Source organism: Gopherus evgoodei, chromosome 11, assembly GCF_007399415.2.
Source record: "Gopherus evgoodei ecotype Sinaloan lineage chromosome 11, rGopEvg1_v1.p, whole genome shotgun sequence".
NCBI classification, from domain to species: Eukaryota; Metazoa; Chordata; order Testudines; family Testudinidae; genus Gopherus; species Gopherus evgoodei.
The window spans coordinates 21,593,572-21,617,885 of record NC_044332.1 but is presented as its reverse complement, the minus strand read 5'-3'; the positions used below and the strand labels follow the sequence as shown (position 1 = coordinate 21,617,885).

Below are 24,314 nucleotides of genomic sequence, written 5' to 3'. Positions count from 1 at the left end.
CTGCTGGCTTTGACACTGACTTGCTGTGGGCAAGTAAAGTAATTTGATATAACTTTTCTGTCTTTGTTTCCCCATCTATAAAACAGGAGCAATACCTACTTTACAGGAGTGTTTGAGGATTAATTACTGTTTGTACAACACTGAATCTGCGAATTGCTAGATAGCTGTAAAGTATTATTAATGATTGTAAGTGCATTCATAATAAGCCAACACCATGGACAGATCTGGAAGACTTTCACATCTCATCCGTAAGCCCCAAAAGGGTTTCCTTATCCAGCACACCACAGAATCTTGAATATATATTGATAAAGGTAACAAACTTTTCCAAGCTCCTCCCTCATTTGTGCTCATTATTCCATTGGAAAACGGTTGACTGAGCCATGGACAACATGCTAGGTGAGATACTCAATGGCTACTGGACCTCTTATCGTGCCAGTGGTTCAGGCACCTAGAAAATTATTTTGGTTATTTGTAGTAAGAGCAATTGTAGAAATGTCTATGTCTCTTATAGCCATACTGCAGCTGTAGAAACCTATACTACATTTTTATGAATTGTCCTTTAAATATAACATTTGTGAAGATTTAGAGCTAGATTTTCCCCAGAACTGGGCTTACTTTGTGCTACGGCCAGCACAATGTGCACCTGAATCCTCCAGTGTAGGACTCTGCAGTGACATACAGACTTTTATATGGCTCCCCTTCCCTGCAGCAGCCTGGAGCAGGGCATTGCCAGGATCTCCTTGCATCCCAATTCTTGTGGAACAGCCTCTTGAAGCCAGCATAATTTGGAGCAGGCTTCACACTGTTTTAAATTAGGCCGGGGGACTGGATTCAGGCACAACCAGCCACGATGGGGAGCAAAATTTGGCTTTAAAGCTACATGAACGTTTGCAGGATTAATGGTGCTTAAGCCACATTCCAATGTTTGAAGCATGAGTCACTTCCGTCCCACAGGATGCTGCCCGATTCCCAAACTGTAAAATGTGGGGAGAGTTATACATTATTATCCCCCATTATCTGCCCCAGTGGGAGATACTAATATTTATAACGCTCCCCACATTGTAAAACGAGCTAAAACAGCCGGTAAGAAGCGCGATGTACGTTATTGCATTAGTATGTGAAGCTATTGCATTATAAGAGGTAGGAAAATCATGGACGTGCCTGAATTTCTCCCAAATTGCCACTCCCCAGCGAAGGCACCAAGGCAGAGCGGGACGCGGGGTGACTGTTTCCCCAGGGCTAGGGCCCGCCGTCCTGCGTGGCGCTTCACAGGGAGGGGACAATGACACGCCGCTCTCAGCTGTGGGCTTGGGCAGGGCACCGGCCCGCGGGGCTGGGCGGCCTGGTAGCGATCCACCCGCTGGGGCGGCGAACGCAGCCGCGGCTCCGCCCTGGCCTGGCCGGGTTCCACCACCAGGCTGCACAGGAAACTGCTGCGCCTCCTGCTCCCCTCTCCGCCGGGCCCCGCCGCGGGCTTCGCCTCCAGCCGCCGCCGGGGCTGCGCCGCGGACCAGCCGCTTTCGCTTTCGCCTTCGAGTCTCCTCCGCTGCTGGAGCCCCGGGACCCCCGTGAGCGGTCAGGTGCGTAGCCTCCAGCCTGCCCCCTCGGTCCCCCCGCGGCACCCCCAGGCCGCCGCCGCCCGCGGGGTCCTGCGCCCTGACCTGGCGCCTAGAGGGGAGCGCGGCCGCGGCGGGGGCAGCTCCCTGCTCTCTCCGCCTGGGCCCTGCACGCTGGGTGGCCTGGCTGGGCTCAGTCGCTCCCGGCCTGGGAGCTGAACAAAGGGCTGGGAAGGAAGCAGACCTGCTGCGCAGCTGGCTGGGGTGGAGCTGCCTCAGGTCCGGCTAGGGAGGGAGATTTCGGATTTTGGATTCCCGCTGGCACGGCCGCGAACGCCCGGCCCCCCCGGCTGGTTGTTTGGGGCAGGGGGGATTCACAAGGCGCTGTGAACAATACCCTCAGCCAAATGCCCTGGCTAACTCGTGTTAATGCTCTGGTTTAATGTCAGGGGTCATTTAAACCCGATTTAAAACTAGTGCACGAGGCTGGGTGAAGTCTCCTAAACTTTAAAAGCAGCCTATTTCAGCTGAGTTTAAAATTGATTAGGAGCTGGTTACTCTGAACGGAAACTGAGCTAAGAGTGCCCAAGCAAGGGTCTGCACTGCCGCAATTAAACTAAACTAGAGCAAATTGTAAGCAGCACCAAGGCTTAAGAGTTTCTATTCATAAAGAACAATGTAGAAGGTTATCAAATGCTTATGGATTTTTTCCCCAAAGTCTCAAACCTTAGACCCTCTTCCTAGTGCAAAGAAAGTTTAAAAACGTATTTAACAAAACTTGGAAAAGCAACAAGCATAATGGGATAGAGTCAAGTGTCTGTGGCCTCACAGAGAGGTTTTGCAATAGTGGTCCCTAGCCCTGCTTCTGCTGCTTACACAATAACAGCAGAGAGGTTGCACAATATCCTTGCAGCATGTGGCTGGTATGGTGAAGAAATCCAAGTTATATGCCTGTAGAATCATACAGCAGATCTTATGTTGTGGAACTAAGACGTTTTTCCAAATGGGAGCTACACTGATGATGAATCATGGGTCCCATTTTTGCTGGTTTGGCGATGGCCATTGTGGTTATGAAACAACTCTCTATACGTTATATTCAAGGAACACTGTCAAATCTGTCAAGCACAACATTTATCCTACCTTTAAAATACCATTGTTTCCCACGCTGTTTGTCTTCTCTTGAAAAACTTTTCAGTTCCCCAATCTAAGGTCTGAGAGGTGACCTTCTGGTAATAAACACTGAGAACACATGCTGCACATACGTAGTGCAGACTCTGCTGTCGGGTCACATGCAGAAAAACAGAGTTCACTGGGGCACAGTTGTAATAACGCAGGATTAGAGACAGTAGTTAAATGGCTTGGGGTTGGATGGTACACTACAGCAGCTGTTAGATGCAACCAGAAATACAGGTCTTTGTGGGTAAGTCACTGGTGTCTCACTGTTTCCTGGGTTCAGAAGTTGTTGTGGTAGTTTTATAAACTACATTAAGTCCTGATTTTACACTTAGCTCTGCATGGACTCGGGTCTGGAGTGTGGGGAGTAACCTGGAGGATCAGGGATTAATTAATTCTATGGTGAGAGTGAAACAGCCTCATAAAAGCAAATGAATGTACTGGATTTTCATTGGTGTTTGATTTGAGTGTGGCTCTTCCTGTTTGTTCAAGGAACAGGAATGTTATGGCCTGACAGGTAAATAAACTTTTTAATCTTTTAATTTTCCCTAGAGAGTCTAGGTTAGTGTGTAACCCACGTGGACAAAAGTCAGGCCAGAATTTGGATAGAAAATGTGTCCTTACCTTACTTAGCATGGTGGTTTCTCACAAAGGCACCTAGGGCCAAACTTTGAATCTCCCTGTTAGTGTTGTAGCCCAAAAGGCAGAGACTTGTATTTAACTGCTGATCCTATCATCCCCTTTGGGCCATGCTTCTTCCCGTCTTTGAGGAGAGAGAAGGGCAGCTGTGCCCTTGTGAGTCACTAGAACCTAGTCCCTTTTACCCCCGAGACCACATGACTCCCTCCCAGTGGAGTCCCACTGTGCTGTAAGGTCTGTGGGTTTTGGTGTGACTGTGAATTATAATAGCTTTACAATAAGCCACCTGCCTTCGGTCATACGCCCCCACTGACACTGGGGCTTTCCCCATTGCCTTTCGCAGGTTGAATACATGGAGAGAGAAGAAGCAAGCTATCTAAGGAGGTAGGAAAGGGCCCTTTGTTTCCACTCTGTTGTGAGTAACAAGACCCACCCATCATGCTTTCCCCTGCTTCTGTATTACTGAGGCTATGTCCAGACTACCCGCCGTATCGGCGGGTTAAAATCGATTGCTCAGGGATCGATATATCGCGTCTCATCTAGACGCGATATATCAATCCCCGAGCGCGCTTATATCGATTCCGGAACTCCATCAACCCCAACGGAGTTGCGGAATCGACAGGGAGAGCCGCGAACATCGATCCCGCGCGGTGAGGACGGGTTAGTAATCCGATCTTAGATATTCGACTGCAGCGACGTTATTAACGTAGCTGAAGTTGCGTATCTAAGATCGATTTCCCCCCATAGTGTGGACCAGCCCTGACAGCTGCAGGAGCAGGAGCTCCCTGTAAAATTTTGTGTCTGGGATGCAGAGGGGTGAGGGTGAGGTTGAGGGAAGCCCTCCCTGTTTTTTCCATAATCGTGTCACCATGTTTGGTGGAGATTCTGCAGTACAGCTGTATCAGACAGTGCTGAGTAAGACTTATCCCATCCAAAGTGACTCCAGATTTCCTAATAAGTACAATGAAGTAGATGTGGTGTTGCATGTGCTTTACAAGCTTTTTACATTGAGCTGCGGTATGCAGATGATCTTAGGGGTGGGAGCAGCAGGTCATGCCTATTGTAACCATCTCCTAGCTTTGGCAAACACACTTGATGATGTAGTCATATTATATAACACTTTTTTCCATTCCACTGCTATATTGGGTGGATGTTAAACAAAAGCTACTAAAGACAGACACTTTAAAATCAGCAGGTCCAGATAACTTGCATGCAAGAATTTTAAGAGTTGGCTGTGGAGCTTGCTGGATCTTTAATGCTGATTTTCAAAAAGTGTTGTTACTCCAGGGAAATTCCAGAAGACTGGAAGAAAGCTAATGTTTTGCCAATATTTAAAGGGTGAATGGGAGGATCTGGGTAACTATAGGCCTGTCAGTCTGACATAATCCCGTGCAAGATGATGGAGCAGTTGATATGGGACTTGATTAATTAAGGGAGAGTAATATAATTAATGCCAATCACCATGGGTTTATGAAATATAGATCCTGTCAAAGTAACTTGGTATTTTTTTTTTTTGAGATTACAAGTTTGATTGATATTGGTAATAGTGTTGATGTAATATCATAACCAATGAAGTTAATCTGAGGTGTGATTATTGCTAGTTGAATACTTAGACTTCTTTAACGTGTTTGACTTGCTATCACATGACATCTTGATTAAAAAACTAGAAAGATATAAAATTAACATGGCACACATTATGTGAAGTAGTTGGAAAAAAGTCTATCATTCTGGCGTGTATTAACAGGAATATCCGATGTAAGACATGGGAGGTAATTGTCCTGCTTAACTCAGCACTGGTGAGGCCTCAGCTGTAGGATTGTGTCTGTTTCTAGGTGCCACAGTTTTGGAAAGATGTGGATAAATTGGAAAAAGTCCAGAGGAGAGCAACATAAACAAGAAAACCTGACCTATGAGGAAAGATTGAAAAAACTGGGCATGTTTAATCTTGAGGGGGGGCCTGATAAGTCTTCACATATGTTAAGGGTTATTATAAAGAGGACAGTGATCAGTTGTTCTCTATGTCCACTGAAGGTAGAACAAGAGTAATGGGCTTCATTTGCAGCAAAGGAGATTTAAGTTCGATAAGTAGGAAAAACTTTCTAACTATAAGGGTAGTTAAGCTTTAGAATAGGCTTCCAAGGGAAGTTGTAGAGTCCCCATCATTGGAGGTTTTTAATAATACCTGGACAAATGCCTGTCAAGGACGGTCGAGGTTACTTGGTCCTGCCTCAGCACAGCAGGCTGGACTTGACCTTTTGAGGTCCCTTCCCACCCTACAATTGTATGATGAAATGGAATAAAAACTGACTGATAGGTCTCAAAATGTAATTTTAAATGGGGCATCATCCTTGAACAGGTATGTTTTTAGTGGGGTCCCGCAGGGGCAGTTCTTGGTTTTACGTTATTTAACATTTTTATTGATCACCTGGAAGAAGACATAAAATCATCACTGATAAAGCAACAGATGACACACAAATTGGGGGAGTGATCAATAATGAAGAGGACAGGCTAAATGTAAATGTATACATATAGGAACAAAGAATGTAGGCCCTATGTACAGGACGGTGGACTCTCTCCTGGGAAGCAATGACTGAAAATGATTTGGGAGTCATGGTGGATAATCAGTTGAACATGAGATCCCAGAGCCATGGCTAAAAGAACTAACATGTTCCTTAGATGCATAAACGGGAATCTTCAGTAGGAGTAGGGAGGTTATTTGTTCTCTGTATTTGGCAATGGTGCAACCGCTGCTGGAATACTGTGTCCAGTTCTGTGCCACAATTCAAGAAAGGTGTTGAAAAATTGGAGAGGGCTCAGAGAAGAGGCACAAGAATATAAATGTTATACAGGAGGTCAGACTAGATCATCACAACGATCCCTTCTGGCCTTGGAATCTATGAGTACAGCTATACCGTGATTTAAAAAAAACCTGTGGCACCAAGTGTCAGCGCTCAGGTCAGCTGACTTGGCCTCAGTTCTGCAGGGCTAAACATTGCAGTGTAGACGCTGGGGTTGAAGCCCTGACTCTGAGACCAAGCTGACCTGGGCTCTGAGACTTGGTGCTGCAGGTTTATAATTGCAGTATAAATGTAACAGGTTTCAAAGTGGCAGCTGTGTTAGTTTGTATCAGCAAAAAGAACAGGAGTACTTGTGGCACCTTAGAAGCTAACACAATTATTTGGGCATGAGCTTTTGTGGGCTAAAACCCATTTAATTGGGCGTCCGCTGAAGTGGGTTTTGGCCCACGAAAGTTTATGCCCAAATAAATTGCTTAGGCCTGGTCTACACTGGGGGCAGGGATCGACCTAAGATACGCAACTTCAGCTACAAGAATAGCGTAGCTGAAGTCGATGTATCTTAGGTTGACTAACCTTGCATCCTCATGGCACAGGGTCAACTGCCACCGCTCCCCCGTCGACTCTGCTTCTGCCGCTCACCGCGGTGGAGCACAGGAGTCGATGGCAGAGCGATTGGGGATCAATTTATCATGTCTACACTACATGCAATAAATTGATCCCCGATATAGCGATCACTACCTGCCAATCCGGCGGGTAGTGTAAATGTACCCTTAGTCTCTAAGGTGCCACAAGTGCTCCTCGTTTTTTTTTAAGTATAAATGTACTATGTGAATCTACGAATCACAAATCACTGTCAGACTGTGTGCTAGTTGATAGTGTCCACAGGGGGCCACGGATTAAATGAGCCTAAAGACTGAACTGCCCTTTCATGCCTACAGGTGGGCCCTTCTGATCAGGGATGAAGCATCAGGTACTAGAAAAAACAGTCACAGACATCTCTATCATCAGCCAGTCACATAGAGCTCATTGCAGGATCAGGGCCAATGTGACAGAAATGTACATGCATGGAGCTTGCAGGAGAGTGAGGGGCAGAGTTTGAATAGTAAATAGAGGGCTGGTCTACACTGCGGGGGGAAATCGATCTAAGAGACGCAACTTCAGCTACATGAATAATGTAGCTGAAGTCGAAGTATCTTAGCTCGAATTACCTACCGTCCTCACGGCGCGGGATCGATGTCCGCGGCTCCCCATGTCGACTTCGCTACTGCCGTTCGGGATGGTGGAGTTCCGGGATCGATAGGAGCTCGTTCGGAGATCGATATATCGCATCTAGATGAGATGCGATATATCGATCCCCAAGAAATCGATTGCCACTTGCCGATACGGCGAGTAGTGAAGACATAGCCAGAGTTGCAGTATCTGATCTGAAATAGAGTTCATGGCCTTGGACTTCAAAGGCTCTATACACAGTGAGCGGCTCAGACAGTACAGGGAGATGACACAGCCATATAAGCAGGTCTGACATATTATTTTAAATAATCCTGGGAAGACTGGGGCAGTTCCTGGCGACTGGAAGAAAACTAATGTTGGACCAGAATTTTAAAAGGGTGAACAGGATGACTCGGGCAACTAGAGGCCTGTCAGTCTGACATCAGTCTTGGGCAAGATAATAGAACAGCTGGTATGGGACTTGATTAGTAAAGAATAAAAGGAGAGTAATGTAATTAATGCCAATTAACCTGGGTTTATGGAAAATAGATACTGTCAAACTAACTTTTTTGTGTGTGAGATTATAAATTTGATTGATAAAGGTAATAGGGTTGATGTCATAGACTTCTGTAAGGCATTTGATTTGATACTACACAACATTTTGATTGAAAAACTAGAACTATATAAAATTAACATGGCACGTTAAATAGCTTAACTCGGGTGGGCAAACTATGGCCCGTGGGCAGGATCCAGCCCTCCAGCCATTTTAATCCGGCCCTCAAGCGCTCGCTGGGGAGCAGGGTTTGGAGCAGCTCCACATGGTTCCTGGAAGCAGCAGCATGATTCCCCTCCAGCTCCTACGCATAGAGGCAGCCAGGGCTCTCCGCTCTGCACGCTGCTCCCACCCCAAGCACTGCCCTCACAGCTCCCATTGGCCAGGAGCTGCAGGGGTGGCACCTGCACATGGGGCAGGGTACAGAGCCACCTGGCCATGCCTCCACATAGGAGCCGCAGAAGGGACATGCTGCTGCTTCCAGGAGCTGCTTGAGGTAAGCACTACCCTGAGCCTACACCTCTGAGCCTCTCCACGCACCCTTGCCCCAGCCCTGATCCCTCTTGTGCTCTCCAAACCCCTCAATCCCAGCCCGGAGCACCCTCCTACACCCCAAACTCCTTACCCCCATCCCCATCCCAGAGCTCGCATCCCGCTCCCTCTTCCCAGCGCAAAGCCCCCTCCCGCACACTGAACTCCTAATTTCTGGCCCCACGCCGGAACCTGCACCCCAAACCAGAGCCCTCACCTCCTCCTATACCCCAACCCCAGTTTTGTGAGCATTCATGGCCTGCTATACAATTTCTATTCCCAGATGTGACCTCAGGCCAGAAAGTTTGCCCACCCCTGGATTAACTGATAGGTCTTAAAATGTAACTGTAAATCACCATTGAGCTGGTATATTCCTAGTGGGGTCCTGCGGGAATCGGTTCTTTGTCCTATGCTTTTTAACATTTTTATCAATGATAAACCTAGAAAACATGAAATCATCACTGATAAAATTTGCAGATAATACAAAAATCAGAGGCATGTTAAATAAGGAAGAGGACAGATCGCTGATACAAAGCGATCAGGATTGTTTGTTTTCTTGGAACCAGATTTCCAATATGTGTTTTAATATGTCTACGTGTAAATAAATATATACATTTAGGAACAAAGAATGCAGGCCATATTGACTGGAAGGGGGATTCTATCCTGGGAAGCAGTGACTCAGAAAAATATTTGGTGGTCCATGCTATCACCTAGTTTGACTTCCTGTGTAACACAAACCATAGACATTCCCCAAAATAGTTCCTAGAGCAGAGCTTTTTAGAAAAATATCAAGTCTTGATTTTAAAATGGTCAGTGATGGAGAATCTACCACAACCCTGGGTAAGTTATTCCAGTGGTTAATTACTCTCACTGTTAAGTGTCTGCCTTGTTTCCAGTCTGAATTAGTCTAGCTTCAGCTTCCAGCCATGGACTGTTCTACCTTTCTCTGCTACATTGAAAAGTCCATTATCAAATATTTGTTCCCCATGTAGGAAGGTACTTATAGACTGTAATCAAGTCCCCCTGTAACCTTCTCATTGTTAAGCTGAATAGATTGAGCTCCTTTAGACTATCACTATAAGGCAGTTTTTCTAATCCTTTAATCATTCTTGTGACTCTTCTCTGAACTCTCTCCAATTTATCAACATTCCTTTTTAATTGTCAGCATCAGAACTGGACACAGTATTCCAGCAGTGGTTGCACCAGAGCCAAATTCAGAGGTAAAATAACCTCTCTACTCATATTCAAAATTCTCCTGTTTATCCATCCAAGGACTGCATTAGCCTTTCTAGCCATAGTGTTGCACTGGGAGTTCATGCTCCGCTGATTATCCATCACAATCCCCAAATCGTTTGTGCAATTTTTTTTCAGAGTCACTGCTTCCCAGGATACATTGCTCCATCCTGTAAGTATAGCCTGTATTGGTCCTAGATGTATACATTTACATTTAGCCATATTAAAACACATGTTAATTGCTTGTGTCCAGCTTACCGAATGATCTAGATCACTATGCATCATTGTATAACAGGGATCAGCAACTTTTGGCACGCGGCTCACCAGGGTAAGCACTCTGGCGGACCGGGCCGGTTTGTTTACCTGTTGAGTCCACAGGTTCAGCTGATCACAGCTCCCACTGGCTGTGGTTAGCCGCTCCAGGCCAATGGGGACGGCGGGAAGTGGTGGCCAGCACATCCTTCGGCCCGTGCCGCTTCCCGCAGTAAATGTCGGGTTTTATATTTAAATTAGCTTGAAGTACTGATCTGCAGTTTTGTGTGATGTGCACGTGACAGACATTCTAGTAAATGTGGGAGTTCATGATGTAGAAATAGCGTAAAAAGCCATCTAAAGCAAATCTCAGAAGTATATGAATAATCCTTTTGCATGTTTGAAATCTGAGCTCTGTTGGGAAGTACCTTTTTAGTAAGCTTTAAAAATATATGTAGGCTAGGATCTTTCAAAAGAGACAAAGGGAACTAAATTCCCAGATCCCCTTGTAATTAAACGGGAGTTGGATACCAGATTCCCTTAGGCTCATTTGAGAATCCCACTTTTAGCTATTAAGAACGGTGGCTTTCAGAGGCAGGTACCATTGGTACCATCACCCCCTTGGCTGCTCTCTGTCATAAAAAAATAAAATCACTGTGTTTCTTCCTTCCTCTATGGAATTCCCACAATTTTTTGGTTTTGGTTTGAAAAAAAAAACAACTCTGTGATAAACCTTTTTCCCTGATAGAGAATTGTACAAATCACTTTCTGGTGTATTGGGTGGGGGGATTCCTCAGCCCTCATTGAGATCTGAAGATGCCCCATCTCCTATGCCAACCCCTAAAAAACATTAGGTGTGGGTGTATGTTTGTTTATGAGTACGGTAGGTATTTCTGGGGGGTATATATATTTGTGTGTGCGCGCATTTATATAATGTAAAAATTAGAAGTGGTCAAAAATGCAAATTTTTGCCCCCAAATCCTGTGTTTGTCCAAAAAAAAAAATTGGATATTCAGATTTTTTCAACCAGTTATAATAAAAAAAATTATCCTATACATTTGAAAATTCTGTTGAGAGAAAGTGGCAGCTTCCACTGAAATACAAGCATTTCTAGACTTGTGTGTTGTTTACTGGCCTAGGAGATCATCCATTTTTTACCTGTGCCACTGTGGTAGAGGCAGCCCTAGGGTTAATCTTCTCACCCCACTGTCAGCAGACAGAAATGAAACAGCTTGTGTTTCATTTCTCTGAGTTCCTGAATAGTGGACATGATGAGGAAAAGTGTAGTATTATGGTCTCCATTGTAGCTTTCAATATGCAGGGCCATATTAAAGCATACCAGAGGCTTTCCAGGCAAGTGTTAGTGTTTCCTGGTATTGCACCATAGTGGAAATATTGTGGCTGTATATTTTCCCTACATGTTTACTCCTAGTGTAGTGTACGTATACAATGCTCTTATGAAGACATGAAGTATTGAGTGCTGATGTTCAGAGCAGTGGTTCCCAAGCTTTTTACAAAGGTAGCCTACCAGTTGCATTCTGTCTTTTTTGGGGACCTATTAGCACTGCCCCCCTTTTCAGCCGTCCAGTCCCTTGCTCCCCCTTCTCAGCCCTCTGCTCCCCTCTTCCTTCCCCTTCTCAGTTCAAGTTCTCTACTCAGCTCCACCCCGCCTGCTTGTGCTTCCTCTCCCAGCCCTGCACTCTCTCTCTCTCTGGAGATGGGCCATGATGGCTACCAGGCTCGCTGGCTCTGGCTGCTTCCTCCATGCTGCTGCCCAGATCCTGCTCCCCACACCTCTGCCTGCTACCAGGGGAAAGCGGGATCCAGGCAGCAGCAGCAGCAGCACTGAGGAACTGGCCAGAGCTAGCAAGAGGACAGTTAGCACACTGTCCCTGCCCTGCATGTGCCTGGGAGGTGCTTCCTCTGTGCTGCCACCAGGATCCAGCTCCTCAAACCACTATCCACTGCCAAGGGGAAGTGAGGTGGGTGGGGAAGGTGCCTCTGGAGCACGCGCGGGGCAAGGAGAGGTTGCTGACTATCTGTTAGCTCGCTTCAGGTGCTGCGCAAATCCCACTGCCCATCCCACTGCCTGCTGCCCAGGAAAAGTCAGAGCATGGGGAAGAGGGGATCTCCAGGGAACGCAGAATCCACCTAGACCAGTGGTGGGCAAACTTTTTGGCCTGAGGGACACATCTGGGAATAGAAGTTGTATGGCGAGCCATGAATGCTCACAAAACTAGAAATGGGGTGCAAGAGCAGGTGAGGGCTCCGGTTGGGTGGGGCGGGCTCTGGGGTGGGGCCAAGAATGAGGAGTTCAGGGTGTGGGAGAGAGCTCTGGTTTGGGGTGGGGGAATGGAATGCAAGGGGTGAGGGCTCTGGGGTAGTGCTGGGGATGAGGAGTTTGAGGTGTAGGAGATTGCTCCAGGCTGGGATCAAGGGGTTCAGAGGGTGAGAGGGGGATCAGAGCTGGGGCAGGGGGTTGGGGTGTGGAAAGGGGTGCAGGCTCTGGCTGGGGGTGCGGGCTGTGGTGTGAGGTTGGGGATGAGAGGTTTGGGGTGCAGTAGGGTGCTCTGGGCTGAGATTGAGGAGTTTGGAGAGCAGGAGGGGGATCAGGGCAGGGACGCGTAGAGAGGCTCAGGGCAGTGCTTACCTCAAGTGGTTTCTGGAAGCAGCAGCATGTCCCTTCTCTGGCTCCTATGCAGAGGCATGGCCAGGCAGCTCTGCACGCTACCCCATCTGCAGGCGCCACCCCTGCAGCTCCCATTGGCTGCAATTCTCAGCCAGTGGGAGTGGCGCATGGGGTGGGGGAAGCATGCAGAGTGGAGCCACCTGGCTTCCCCAATGCGTCGGAGCTGCAGAGTAGACATGCCACTGCTTCCGGGAACTGTGTGGAGTGGCCCCCAACCCTGCTTCCCGCCTGGGTTTGGGAAACACTGTTTCAGAGGGTCTGAGCACTCAGTGCTCCCATTGATTTCAGTTGCAGTCCAGTGCTTAGCACACCTGGAACCTAAGGCTTTGTTGGGGATTGGGAACTTGATTATAAATAATTTAGATTTCATCTATACTGCAAAATGGAGCACTGTTTTAGCTTTGTTGTAACTGGATCTCCCAACAGGTGTTTGGCATTGTCTGTGATAGTTTTTCTCCTCCAATTTCCCATTGCTGCTTCCACAGACAAAGGCCTTGGCTACACTGGCGCTTTACAGCGCTGCAACTTTCTCACTCAGGGGTGTGAAAAAACACCCCCCTGAGCACAGCAAGTTACAGCGCTGCAAAGCGCCAGTGTAAACAATGCCCCAGCGCTGGGAGCGCGGCTCCCAGCGCTGTAAGCTAATCCCCATGGGGAAGTGGAGTACCTGCAGTGCTGGGAGAACTCTCTCCCAGCGCTGGCGCCGCGACCACACTCACACTTCAAAGGGCTGCCGCGAGAGCACTCCTGCGGCAGCGCTTTGGAGTTTCGAGTGTAGCCAAGCCCAAAGTACCAGCAACCAATGGCATTGTAATACTTATGTCATCTAGGCCTTGATTAGTTCTTTGTAGTGGATTGGCTTGTGGGTTTAATTGGCCTTTATTTTTATTCGGGTATGAGATGTGAGTAATAGGTGTTTACACAAAAGAGATGTATTGTTTTTAACAAGGGTCTGCAAGTGAAGAAAATTGCTCCCAGATGAGTTGCTCCGATCTACTTTAAATTGGCTGGAAGAAATATATATTATCTGTTTGCCATTTGTGGAGCCGTGACTTCCGAGTCTGTGGCAAAGGACTGGAAAGCACAGCAACAGCTTTTAAAAGGATAGGTAAAATTCTCAAAAGCAGTTAAGTGACTTAGGGTATGGCTACATTTGGAATTTCAAAGCGCTGCCCTGACAGCGCTGCGAAGTGTGCATGTAGTCAGAGCGGCAGCGCTGGGAGAGAGCTCTCCCAGCGCTGCATGTAAACCACATCCCTTACGGGTGTAGCGTGCAGCGCTGGGAGCCGCGCTCCCAGCGCTGCTGCCCTGATTACGCTGACGCTTTACAGCGCTGTATCTTGCAGCGCTCAGGGGGGTGTTTTTTCACACCCCAGTTGCAGCGCTGTAAAGTGTGAGTGTAGCCAAGGCCTTAGGGCTTGGCTACACTCGAAACTCCAAAGCGCTGCCGCTGGAGCGCTCTCTCAGCAGCGCTTTGAAGTGCGAGTGTGGTTGCGGCACCAGCACTGGGAGAGAGCTCTCCCAGCGCTGCATGTACTCCACATCCTCATGGGGATTAGCTTACAGCGCTGGGAGCCGCAGTCCCAGCGCTGGGGCACTGTTTACACTGGCGCTTTGCAGCGCTGTAACTTGTGCTCAGGGGGGTGTTTTTTCACACCCCTGAGCACGAAAGTTGCAGCGCTGTAAAGCGCCAGTGTAGCCAAGGCCTCAGGCACCTAAGTCCTACTGACTTTCACTTCAGAGAAAAGTACATTTGAAAACAGCTATCTACCTAGGTAGGTACATAGTAATGGAGTACATCACAAACACTAATGCATTTATTCTCACCCTGTTCTTATGGGGTAGTAAAGGCCTGTTACCCTATTTAATAGATGGGGAACTGAGACAGTGAGTGATGAAGACACTTGGCCAAGAACTGTGTGGCAGGAACAGGAAAAAGGAACCCTGGTCTCCAGAAACTCAGTCCAGTTCCTTCACCAAAATGCTATTCTTACACTTTAAATATTGAAAATGGTGAGGCATAAATAGGTTAAAGAATAGGAAATGCAGGCTATTAAAAATGCAGCTTCAAAGATTTATTATAAGTTTGTGTTGGACTTCTTTTTAAGTAAAAGAAAAACCTTTTTAAAAACTCATTTACAGTGGACCCTCTCTAATTGGCACCAACAACTAAGAGAACCCACCATGGATTCCTGCATTTCATGAACTGAGTAGTAAGTGAGCCTGGTGTTTATTCTGATAAGCAAGGATAATATATCATAAAATGTACTTTGCTCCTCTGTTTTGGAGTGTGCTTTGTTTAATGTATTTACACTAGTCTCTGGTATGCTAGTTAATATGTGCTGTGAATACTAAATAATGTTCTGTAGTACACTTTTAAAAAGTACTGCTTAGTAACCAGTAATAAGTACTGTCTTAGTAACAAGAGACTTCACTACACCTCTTGGCTGTTAAACTTTTGCAGGAAATAGCACTGAGACTTTTTTTCTTTGTTTCATTTGTAAGAATAATTGGGTTTAGTTTTTTTAAATTTATGGCTCTTAAGTTTTCATGTTCTAAAACAACCTGAATACTCACTGTTCTCCTTTGTGGGCTGCTATTTTTTGTTTCACTTCCTTTGGAACTTACAGACTTGCGTAATTAATAGTGCTTTACTTAAATGGATCTTCCATTCTCTGCTGACACTGATTTATCATGTACTTTTTTTTATTCATAATGAACAGCTCGGGGAACCCCTTCAAGAACACTGGATCTTTGTAAGTAGGATCAGCATTTTGACTGGAACTTGAACGCCTCAAAGATTGAAGTGCAGCAGGAACTTGGATGACTTGAAAGGTTGCTCAGTAAATCATCAATTCAAGCAGGGCCTGTTTCCCCCCGCCCCCAACAGAACTTCACTATTTAAAAACACCTGATTAAGATCAACAACCAACCACATGTTCTGTTGCAAATGGACTTCATGACATGTTGGCTTCCTGCTTAAAACACAAAAAGAGGGCAGATAAACTTAAAGGAACAGCAGCTTGTGATGACAAAGTGCCAAGTGCCAGCTGCCCTCATTCACCAGATTGAGCAGGAATTGGACGAAGATGAAAAGGAGATGATGTTTTTTCTGTGCCGGGATCTCATTCCTGATTTATCTAATACAGACATCAGGGAGCTTCTGGGGATGCTGAATGAGAAGGGAAAGCTGCTGTTGGGCTTGTCTGAGCTTTTATACAGAGTGAGGAGGTTTGACTTGCTGAGAAGGGCCCTGCGGACAGAGAGAACAGCAGTGGAGACTGATCTGGCGAGATATCCTAGAATGGTCTCTGATTACAGGTAATTTATCTGTTTCATTTTTCACGGGTGACTTTTTGTTGTTGTTGTTGTTGTTGTTGTTTTACTATAAATTATGGGTAAAAGAATAGCAGAGAAAAGGATCGCACAGCGGTATAATAAAGATGGTCTCCAAAATTTGGTCCCTACATGCAGCCTGCCGGTTTCTTAGAAGTAGTGGTGTTAAAAGTGTCTGGCTTCGTATTTAACAGAGGAGAACTATATGCATTAAACATAGGTACCTGTGCGATTTATATAGCTAGAGGGAAGAGCAGTGGGGATGAATAGATAGACAAGATCCTGTACAACATCACTGTATTTAGTGACCCCCATTCATCACTGTCAGTTAATTCAAAACCAGGCCACATAAACCTACAGTGCAGGATTGTCCCAGCAGCATAACCTCCCAGTGCTTTGTCCTGTCTAGTTTTAAATGGTCTTAGTGAAGGGATTCCCTCCACTTTCCTGGAAGACTCTTCCACAGACAAACACTTGCTCTGTCAGGAAGTTTGTCCTGCTATTCACCTGGTCTGACTTCAGCTTTTGTGGGTGCGGTGTGCTCATTGTTGAAGAGGAAATGCTGAAAACCCAGTTGGTTTGTTTATTAAAACAGTGCTTTTGCTAAGGGGGAATTCTCCTTACATACCATATACCCTCACTTTGGCTATGGTACGTACTAAGAGGAATCTTACCCCCAGCAGTGACTATCACATAGTCATTCTGAATGAAGGTGCCCAGGCTTTTGCCCAGAATGTCATTTTGGGATACTTTTTCCTGGTTTAATTCTTACTATATACCTTGCAGCAACTCAGTTGCTGAATTAAGTAAAGCTCAACCTGCATCAATTACAGTGCATTAAAGGGTGCCAGAGTGCAGTTCTCACTGCACTCCCCACCTTCCTTCGAGGCAGAGACTAGCATTTCCATGAGGCTTCAGACCCCAGCCATACTGAGGAATGAGACTCTTAAAGTCGTTCAGGAACCCATGAGTGCCATTGGGCAACATGTACTTAATCTGGGAGCAAAATCTCATTCCATGGGCAAGTTAGTGATAGGTAAGGGTGGTGTCATCTGATTTGTAAAAAATGTACAGAATCATAATTTCACCAGTGTCAGTCTTTGCAGTGTGGCGGGGTGACTCATTGCTCGACCCAACTTCCACCTCCTCGCATGGGAGGAAATTTTGATGACACGGTGTCATTGGAATTGAATCAAGTTGGGCATCATTTGAAAGCCCTTTCTCTCACTAAGACAATGGTACTAAATATGACATCCCTAGAACAATTATGTAGATAGATATTCAAGAAAATGTTTACAAATCAACACTTTTTTAATGATACTTTATCACAGGGACGCATTATCTACATAAAAAAGACATTGCTCTTTGGTAATCCTAGGGAAGTTAGCCTTGACAATGTAGGACTGAAAATATTTATTCATCCAAGTCATCATCAGTGTTGCCTCTGTCTTAGGCAGTGGCTCTCTATCTTTCCAGACTACTAGATCCCTTTCAAGGATCAGATTTGTCTCAAGTAACCCCAAATTTCACCTCGCTTAAAAACTACTTGCTTACTTTTGTATTTTTATGTCTGATTTTGTATCACAGCACACTATTGCTGAAAAATTGCTTACTTTCTCATTTTTACCTTATAATTTATAAAAGAAAACAACTGGAATATAAATATTGTACTTACATTTCAGTGTATAGTATATAGAGCAGTATAAACAAGTCATTGTCTATACGAAATTTTAGTTTGTACTGACTTCACTAGGGTTTTTCGTCTAGTGTATTGTAAAACTAGACAAATAACTAGATGAGTTGATGTACCTCCCGAAGACCTCTGAATACCCCCGGGGTACACGTACCCGTACCCGTGGTTGAGAACCACTGGTCTAAGGCACCATTGCTAGAACTGGTGTCACACTCATCCTTGTCTGTCTCACACTGGTTCATCTCTGCATAAGGCAGACTGCTTGTCAAATTTTTGCAGGGTGGTGAACATCTGGTCTTTGGACATGAGCATATGATTAGCTGAAGGATTGATTCAAGAGCATATGGTATTTCACACATAATTGATGTGATCAGTCATCCTCCAAGTCCCATCTGTGCCCAATACAGGAGGGTAGTTTTGGATCACTCAGTCATTCTAGAGCCATTCCATTGCTTGATAATTTGCCCCCTTGATAACAGGTGTCAATACACATCTTGGTGGTGGGAATTTTTCTCCATTTGTCTGTTTGTTGGAAAAACATCTGCCAGCATAGCTCTACAAGTGTCATAATGTTGAAATGATGAACTCAGCGTTTGAACTCCACCAGGGGGCTTATGACCTCAACAGTCCTTGTCTCAGCTGTTCTGAGCACCTTCAAAATGAGTGGAGCGACTTCAGAGGCTGAATAAATGCCTTCCAGTAAGATCATTTGAACTTTCCAGCCAACCTTCCAGTAATATCACATCCTGAATGGTTGTGGAATCCTGGCGGAGCAGCAGCTTTTAATGGTCCAAGTGATAGGAACACATCTCTGAGGGATATACAGCGATTCTCTTCTCCCAGGAGCAGGCAGAGAAAACAGAATCTTGCAGAAGTCTCGGGTAATGTCTTTCAGAGAGCTTTAGATCATCTGTGTCTTGTGTAAATATTCAGGGTTTAGTAGCACCTCTCTCTGGCTTTGATGGCATACAAGATAATTTTAGTGTCATCCTCATCAAGGGAACCATGAAGAAACGCCACTGAACAGTGCAAGGCAGCAGCTTCATTACGCCTGCAATGACAAAATCATTTGAGTAATTCTTCGCATGCTGTAGTACCTGCAAGGTATGCAGTGAGCTTGTCCTTTGGGCAAGTATGAGACAGTAGCTTCTTCACTGTGAGACTGGAGATGTTCACAGAATTAATGATTTTATGCGGGACCAGTGCAATACTATGGAGTCTCTTCTTTGTGATAATATTTGTAACTGATGCCTCTGCATAGGTGTCAAAACACCAGGTGGACTTTGTCATAGGTCCAGTGTTTTCTCTGCAGCCTTATTATGAAGTGTTCAGCCAAATCTTGGCAGGTGTTAACAGCTTCCAGTTTATTGAGAGCTTGTGCCTCAGACATACCATTTGTAATTGCTATGCTGAAAGGCGTCTGCTGATGTAAAGTACCAGACGTTGTCAGTATCTGCTGGCTTGGAAGACCATGGAAGATGTGCATTAGTATGCTTTTTGCCTGGTACATATGCATTGTTGCATCGATCATGGTACCATGGAGAACTTGCACTTTCCCAGAGTTTAACATACATTAGCATCACACTGAGATCTGGATACGACCAGAAGAGAAAAAACAGTGACATGTCTGTGGTTAGCTCTGTAATAGTCCCTGCCACGCTGACTTTTTTCTTTGCTTTTGAACACAGCTTTAGTCTGTTCTTCTTGATTGGATCCCATAGATCGATGAATCTTTAGATAATTCTTTGGATTTTGAAGGCTTTATACAAGTCATGACCCAAAATATCCATCTGACAGACATCTTTATGTATCTCGTCACTGAACATTGCTTTTGCCATGACGTTAATGAGCTCCAGTCTGCCATACACAAAATGGGTTGCAAGTGAGAAAGCTCATCCAGTAGCTTTAAAATTGCCACTCCATGGCATTTAACAGCATCTAATGTAGTGGTCCCCAACCTATTTGTGGCCAGTAGCATATTCATGTTTTCAGAAGAGTGTGGCGGGTGCCAACAATTTTTCAAGGCTTATTTTGTATTTGTACATTAAATAATACGAAAATCATCATATTTAATATTACATAATATATGAATCCAGAGAGAAGAGAGAAACCGGAGAGAAGCCGTGAGGACAGAGAAAACTGGCGCCCATAGACTGCAGCTCCGGAGTTCTCTGTCCCCGGCAGGCACGGGGCTGCAGCTTGTCTCCCCTGCTGGGCACTAGGCCGGCCCCACGCCTGCTGGGAACAGAGAATACTGCACCTGCAGCCTGAGTTCTCTGTCCCTGTCAGGCGCGGGGCCACGGCTTCTCTCCTGTGCTGAGCACTAGGCGGGCACACATAAATGCCCTGGCGGGCGCCATGGCGGGGACCACTGATCTAATGCACCTCGATGATACTTGGTTACTTCTGGGGAAGTCATCCCAGCCATGCTTAATGTTTTGTACAGTTTGCAGTAGTAAAATCCGTTTTTGTTTCTATTCCTTTTACCTTTTGATGCAACATACTACATACATTCTTGATGTAGCACTCGATGTGAACCCAGTGTCATATGTGTGAGCATCTCTTCGGTCAGTGCACCCACTTAACTTTACTTTCCAAGCAACGTTCCTGCTAGAAGTGACTGCTTCATGCCGTTTCTCACCTGTCTCACGTGTTGAAACTGTGCTTAATGGGTACCATTGGGCTTCTGCCTTGCTGCAGAAGGAGCAGGTGTTCTTGAAACACATAAGAACAGCCATACTGGGTCAGACCAAAGGTCCATCTCGCCCAGTATCCTGTCTTCCGACAGTGGCCAATGCCAAGTGCCCCAGAGGGAGTGAACAGAACAGATAATCTTCAAGTGATCCATTCCCTGTCTCCCATTCCCAGCTTCTGGCAATCAGAGGCTAGGGACACTATCCATGTCCATCCTGGCTAATAGTCATTGATGGACCTATCCTCCATTGCCATGGGATCTAGTATAAGGCAAGTCTCACCCACAGCTGGCACTTGTCCTGGCATCTTCAACTTTTTCCTGGTGCTCGATGTACTTCCTCTCTAGCCTTGCCAAATTCAGTTTATAGGTGCACTTCTTATAGCATGCAAGGTACCACCAAGCATCATGTTTAACCAGGTCCTTTGCAGTGATAGTCTCCAAAAATTTGTAGACTAGCAGGTATCTTTCTCTCACCATTGATGCCTAAAAATGAGGAAGATCAAAGTAAAACAAAGTTTTTGTGGTAGATTACTTTGGGATTCTAATTGATTATGTAACGTATGTTACGTAACTCTGTGCATACTGTTTGCAGATGGATTCTAGTAATTTCTGGCTATATGCTGACATCTTAACCATTAACTTATTACAACTCTTTTGACATAATAAAGCTGATAATCAATCAATATCACTGAACTGCCTTTTTTTTTTTTTAATTTAAACAGATGATGGAAAATCAGCTTGAAGAACTCTCCATTTATCTGTAACAACCAATTATTTTTTTTACTATCATGTTCTGAGCATTTATCGATAACCCAGTACTGTCAGTCAAGGGCCACAATTAAAGTTTTTGTGTGGGCTGCATGTTTGAGAAGCCTGTGTTTAAACTGTAGTTCAAAATGTTTGAATATATATCTATGTTCTAGTTTGTCTTGTTTGGTACCATTGTGTTCATGGGAGAAAGGGCTTTTGAGCAATACCCAACTCAACCCATTTCTGACTATGTTGTATTATCAAAATTTTCAGAGGATGTGGAGCTTGGGACCAGGTGGGCTGTGCATCTCACATCTCGCGCAGAGGGTGACACCATTGAAATTATGAATTTGCAGATACTTACAAATCAAATAACACCTCCCTATCATTGACTCACCCTGGGAATTACACCTGCTCCAGACTACATAATTCTGATGTTCAGTTCTCCGGATGGGGTAGAATGTGTGTAGGAGGTGTATAGGGTTGCCAGGCATCCAGTTTTTGACCGGAACACCCGGATGGTACTGAGCAGGCCACTAAAACTCTGGTTGGTGGTGCAGCAGGGCTCAGGCAGGCTCCCTACCCAGCTCCACACGTCTCCCGGAAGCAGCAGCATATCCCTCCGGCTCCTAGATACAGGCAGCCAGGGAGCTCCATGTGCTGCTCCTGTCCGTGGACAGGAACCTTGGCCAATGGGAGCTGTGGGGGCAGTGCCTGTGGGCGAAGGCAACATGCAGAACCCCCTGGCTGCTCCTGTGCATAGGAGCCAGAGAGACATGCAAGCCGCTTCCCGGGAGTCACCTCAGGTAAGCGCCGCCCGGAGTCTGCAGCCCAATCCGCTGCCCCAGCCCCGAGTCCCCTTCTGTACTCAAACACCCTCCCAGGGCCCACACCCTAACCCCCTGCCCCAGCCCCCTTCCACACCCAAACTCCCTCCCACAATCCGAACCTCTTGGCTCCAGCCTGGAGCCCCCATCTGTACTCCAAACTCCTCATCTCCAGCCCCACACCAAAGCCCACACCTCCAGCCAGAGCCCTCACACCCTCCTTTATCCCAACCCCCTGTCCCAGCCTGGAGCCTCTTCCCACACTCCGGAGCCCTCATTTCTGGTCCCACCCTGGAGCCTGCACCTCCTCTCACACCCCAACCCCTGCCCCAGCCCACTGAAAATAAGCAAGGGGCTGAGCACTTGAACACTCAAGGCCTTTTTCAGCAAGTCTCTCACCAAAGTGAAGACTCCAGGTGGGGTAATGTGCTCTCAGAGTGGGTAGGGGAGCCTAGCCCTGCCCTTTCCACTGGGCTCCGGTCCAGGGCCTACTGGTGGACAGCTACACTCAACATTTTGCAGTGCTACGCCATGGGTCTCCTCTGGACCACTTCCTACCCCAGTCCCCTTTTGCTTCCAGAGTAACTCACTCTAAGTCTCTGGCCTGCAATCCCAGTTGTCTGCCTCTCCTCCATGAGTTTGCCCAGGCCTGCATTGCCAGATCCAGGCAGTGAGCTCCTGGGTACTAGCATTTTCCCTTCAGAGCTCAGAGCAGTCCTGTGCTCCCTTCCACTGCCTCCCTCTGTACTGCTCTGCTTCATTTTTTAAAGCCCTGGCTCCAGCTTGTACAGGCCGGACTGGGCAGGGCCACATGCACCCAGAGCGGTTCCTACCTATCACACGGTACTATTAGAGTTTATCTGTACAGTGACTTTTACAGCAATTGTTCAAAAGGCTAGCAAGGACTGGGAATTGAGTCAATAGGAAATCATGACACCTATTGGGAGAACATGTCTGCCTGATCCCTCTCCTGCTTTCCTTTCGTCCCCTGAAGCAGTCAGAAGTCATGTAATAGTAACACTTAATGTTATGGCTTGGTGGGTTGTAGCTTAACATGCTCACATATCAAGTCAAAGGCAGAGCCAGGAATATAAACCCACCTTCTTTGATTTCCAATCTGCTCTCCTAACCACTGGACCCATCTCCCTACAGAGTGTGTCTTGGAGACTGGAGAGGTATATGTGTTGATGGCCAGGAACAGATTATTTAATCAGATTGGGGAGCTGGATAAAGACTGTTCCTGTGACTTGGGGCAGATGGGCAGGACTGAGATATTATTGAAAGCTAATCCCTTGGAAATGGCTGATCTCTCTTGCAGGGTGCTGATGGTAGAGATTAATGAAGAGCTGGATAAAAAAGAAGTGGGTTCTCTCACCTTCCTGCTCAAGGATTATGTGCCACGTATGAAAATGGCAAAAGATAAGGTAATGCCTACTTTTTGTTTCCATATTGAATTATCTTTTTTGCTCCAAAATGGAAGAGGTAGGTGAATGAGAAACTAAAGGAAAATAATGTGAAACCCCAAGGGAGAGAGAAGAGATGCATAGAAAAAGTGGAAAAGAGAAGCGGAAATAAGGAATTATGGGGGGAAAGATGATGCATTAAAATCAGATAGGATGGAACAGGAACAAAGATCGAGAGAGAGATGAGGAGAGGGCAATATGAAGAGTGCTACATTTACTGGGACTAGTTGCTGGAAGAAACTTAGGCCATGTCTACATCTAAAATTTTGCAGCGCTGGTTGTTACAGCTGTATTAGTACAGCTGTATAGGGCCAGCGCTACAGAGTGGCCACACTTACAGCAACCAGCGCTGCAAGTGGTGTTAGATGTGGCCACACTGCAGCGCTGTTGGGCGGCTTCAAGGGGGGTTCCGGGACGAGAGAGCAAACCGGGAAAGGAAACCAGCTTCCCCGCGGTTTGCTCTCTCGGTCCCGGAGCCAGCCAGCAAACCGCAGGGAAGGAGACCTGCTTGCTCGGGGTTCCGGGACGAGAGAGCAAACCGGGAAAGGAAACCAGCTTCCCCGCGGTTTGCTCTCTCGGTCCCGGAGCCAGCCAGCAAACCGCAGGGAAGGAGACCTGCTTGCTCGGGTTTCCGGGACCGAGAGAGCAAACCGGGAACGCCGCGGTTTGCTCTCTCGGTCCCGGAGCCAGCCAGCAAACCGCAGGGAAGGAGACCTGCTTGCTCGGGGTTCCGGGACCGAGAGAGCAAACCGCGGCGAAGCTGGTTTCCTTTCCCGGTTTGCTCTCTCGGTCCCGGAACCCCGAGCAAGCAGGTCTCCTTCCCTGCGGTTTGCTGGCTGGCTCCGGGAACGCGAGAGCAAACCGCGGCGAAGCTAGTCTCCTTTCCCGGTTTGCTCTCTCGGTCCCGGCACCCCGAG

General features: G+C 46.5%; 1 protein-coding gene across 1 annotated transcript in view; it reads left to right on the top strand.

Annotated features, from left to right (window-relative positions):
* Positions 1–1,399: 1,399 nt before the first annotated feature.
* CFLAR (CASP8 and FADD like apoptosis regulator) overlaps positions 1,400–24,314 on the top strand; it is a 39,064-nt gene continuing 16,149 nt past the window's right edge. The window contains 6 exon segments of the mRNA XM_030579853.1: positions 1,400–1,580; positions 3,712–3,752; positions 14,776–14,846; positions 15,357–15,648; positions 15,650–15,954; positions 23,253–23,358. Coding sequence (XP_030435713.1) covers positions 15,598–15,648; positions 15,650–15,954; positions 23,253–23,358 — 462 coding nt within the window. The 5' untranslated portion in view covers positions 1,400–1,580; positions 3,712–3,752; positions 14,776–14,846; positions 15,357–15,597.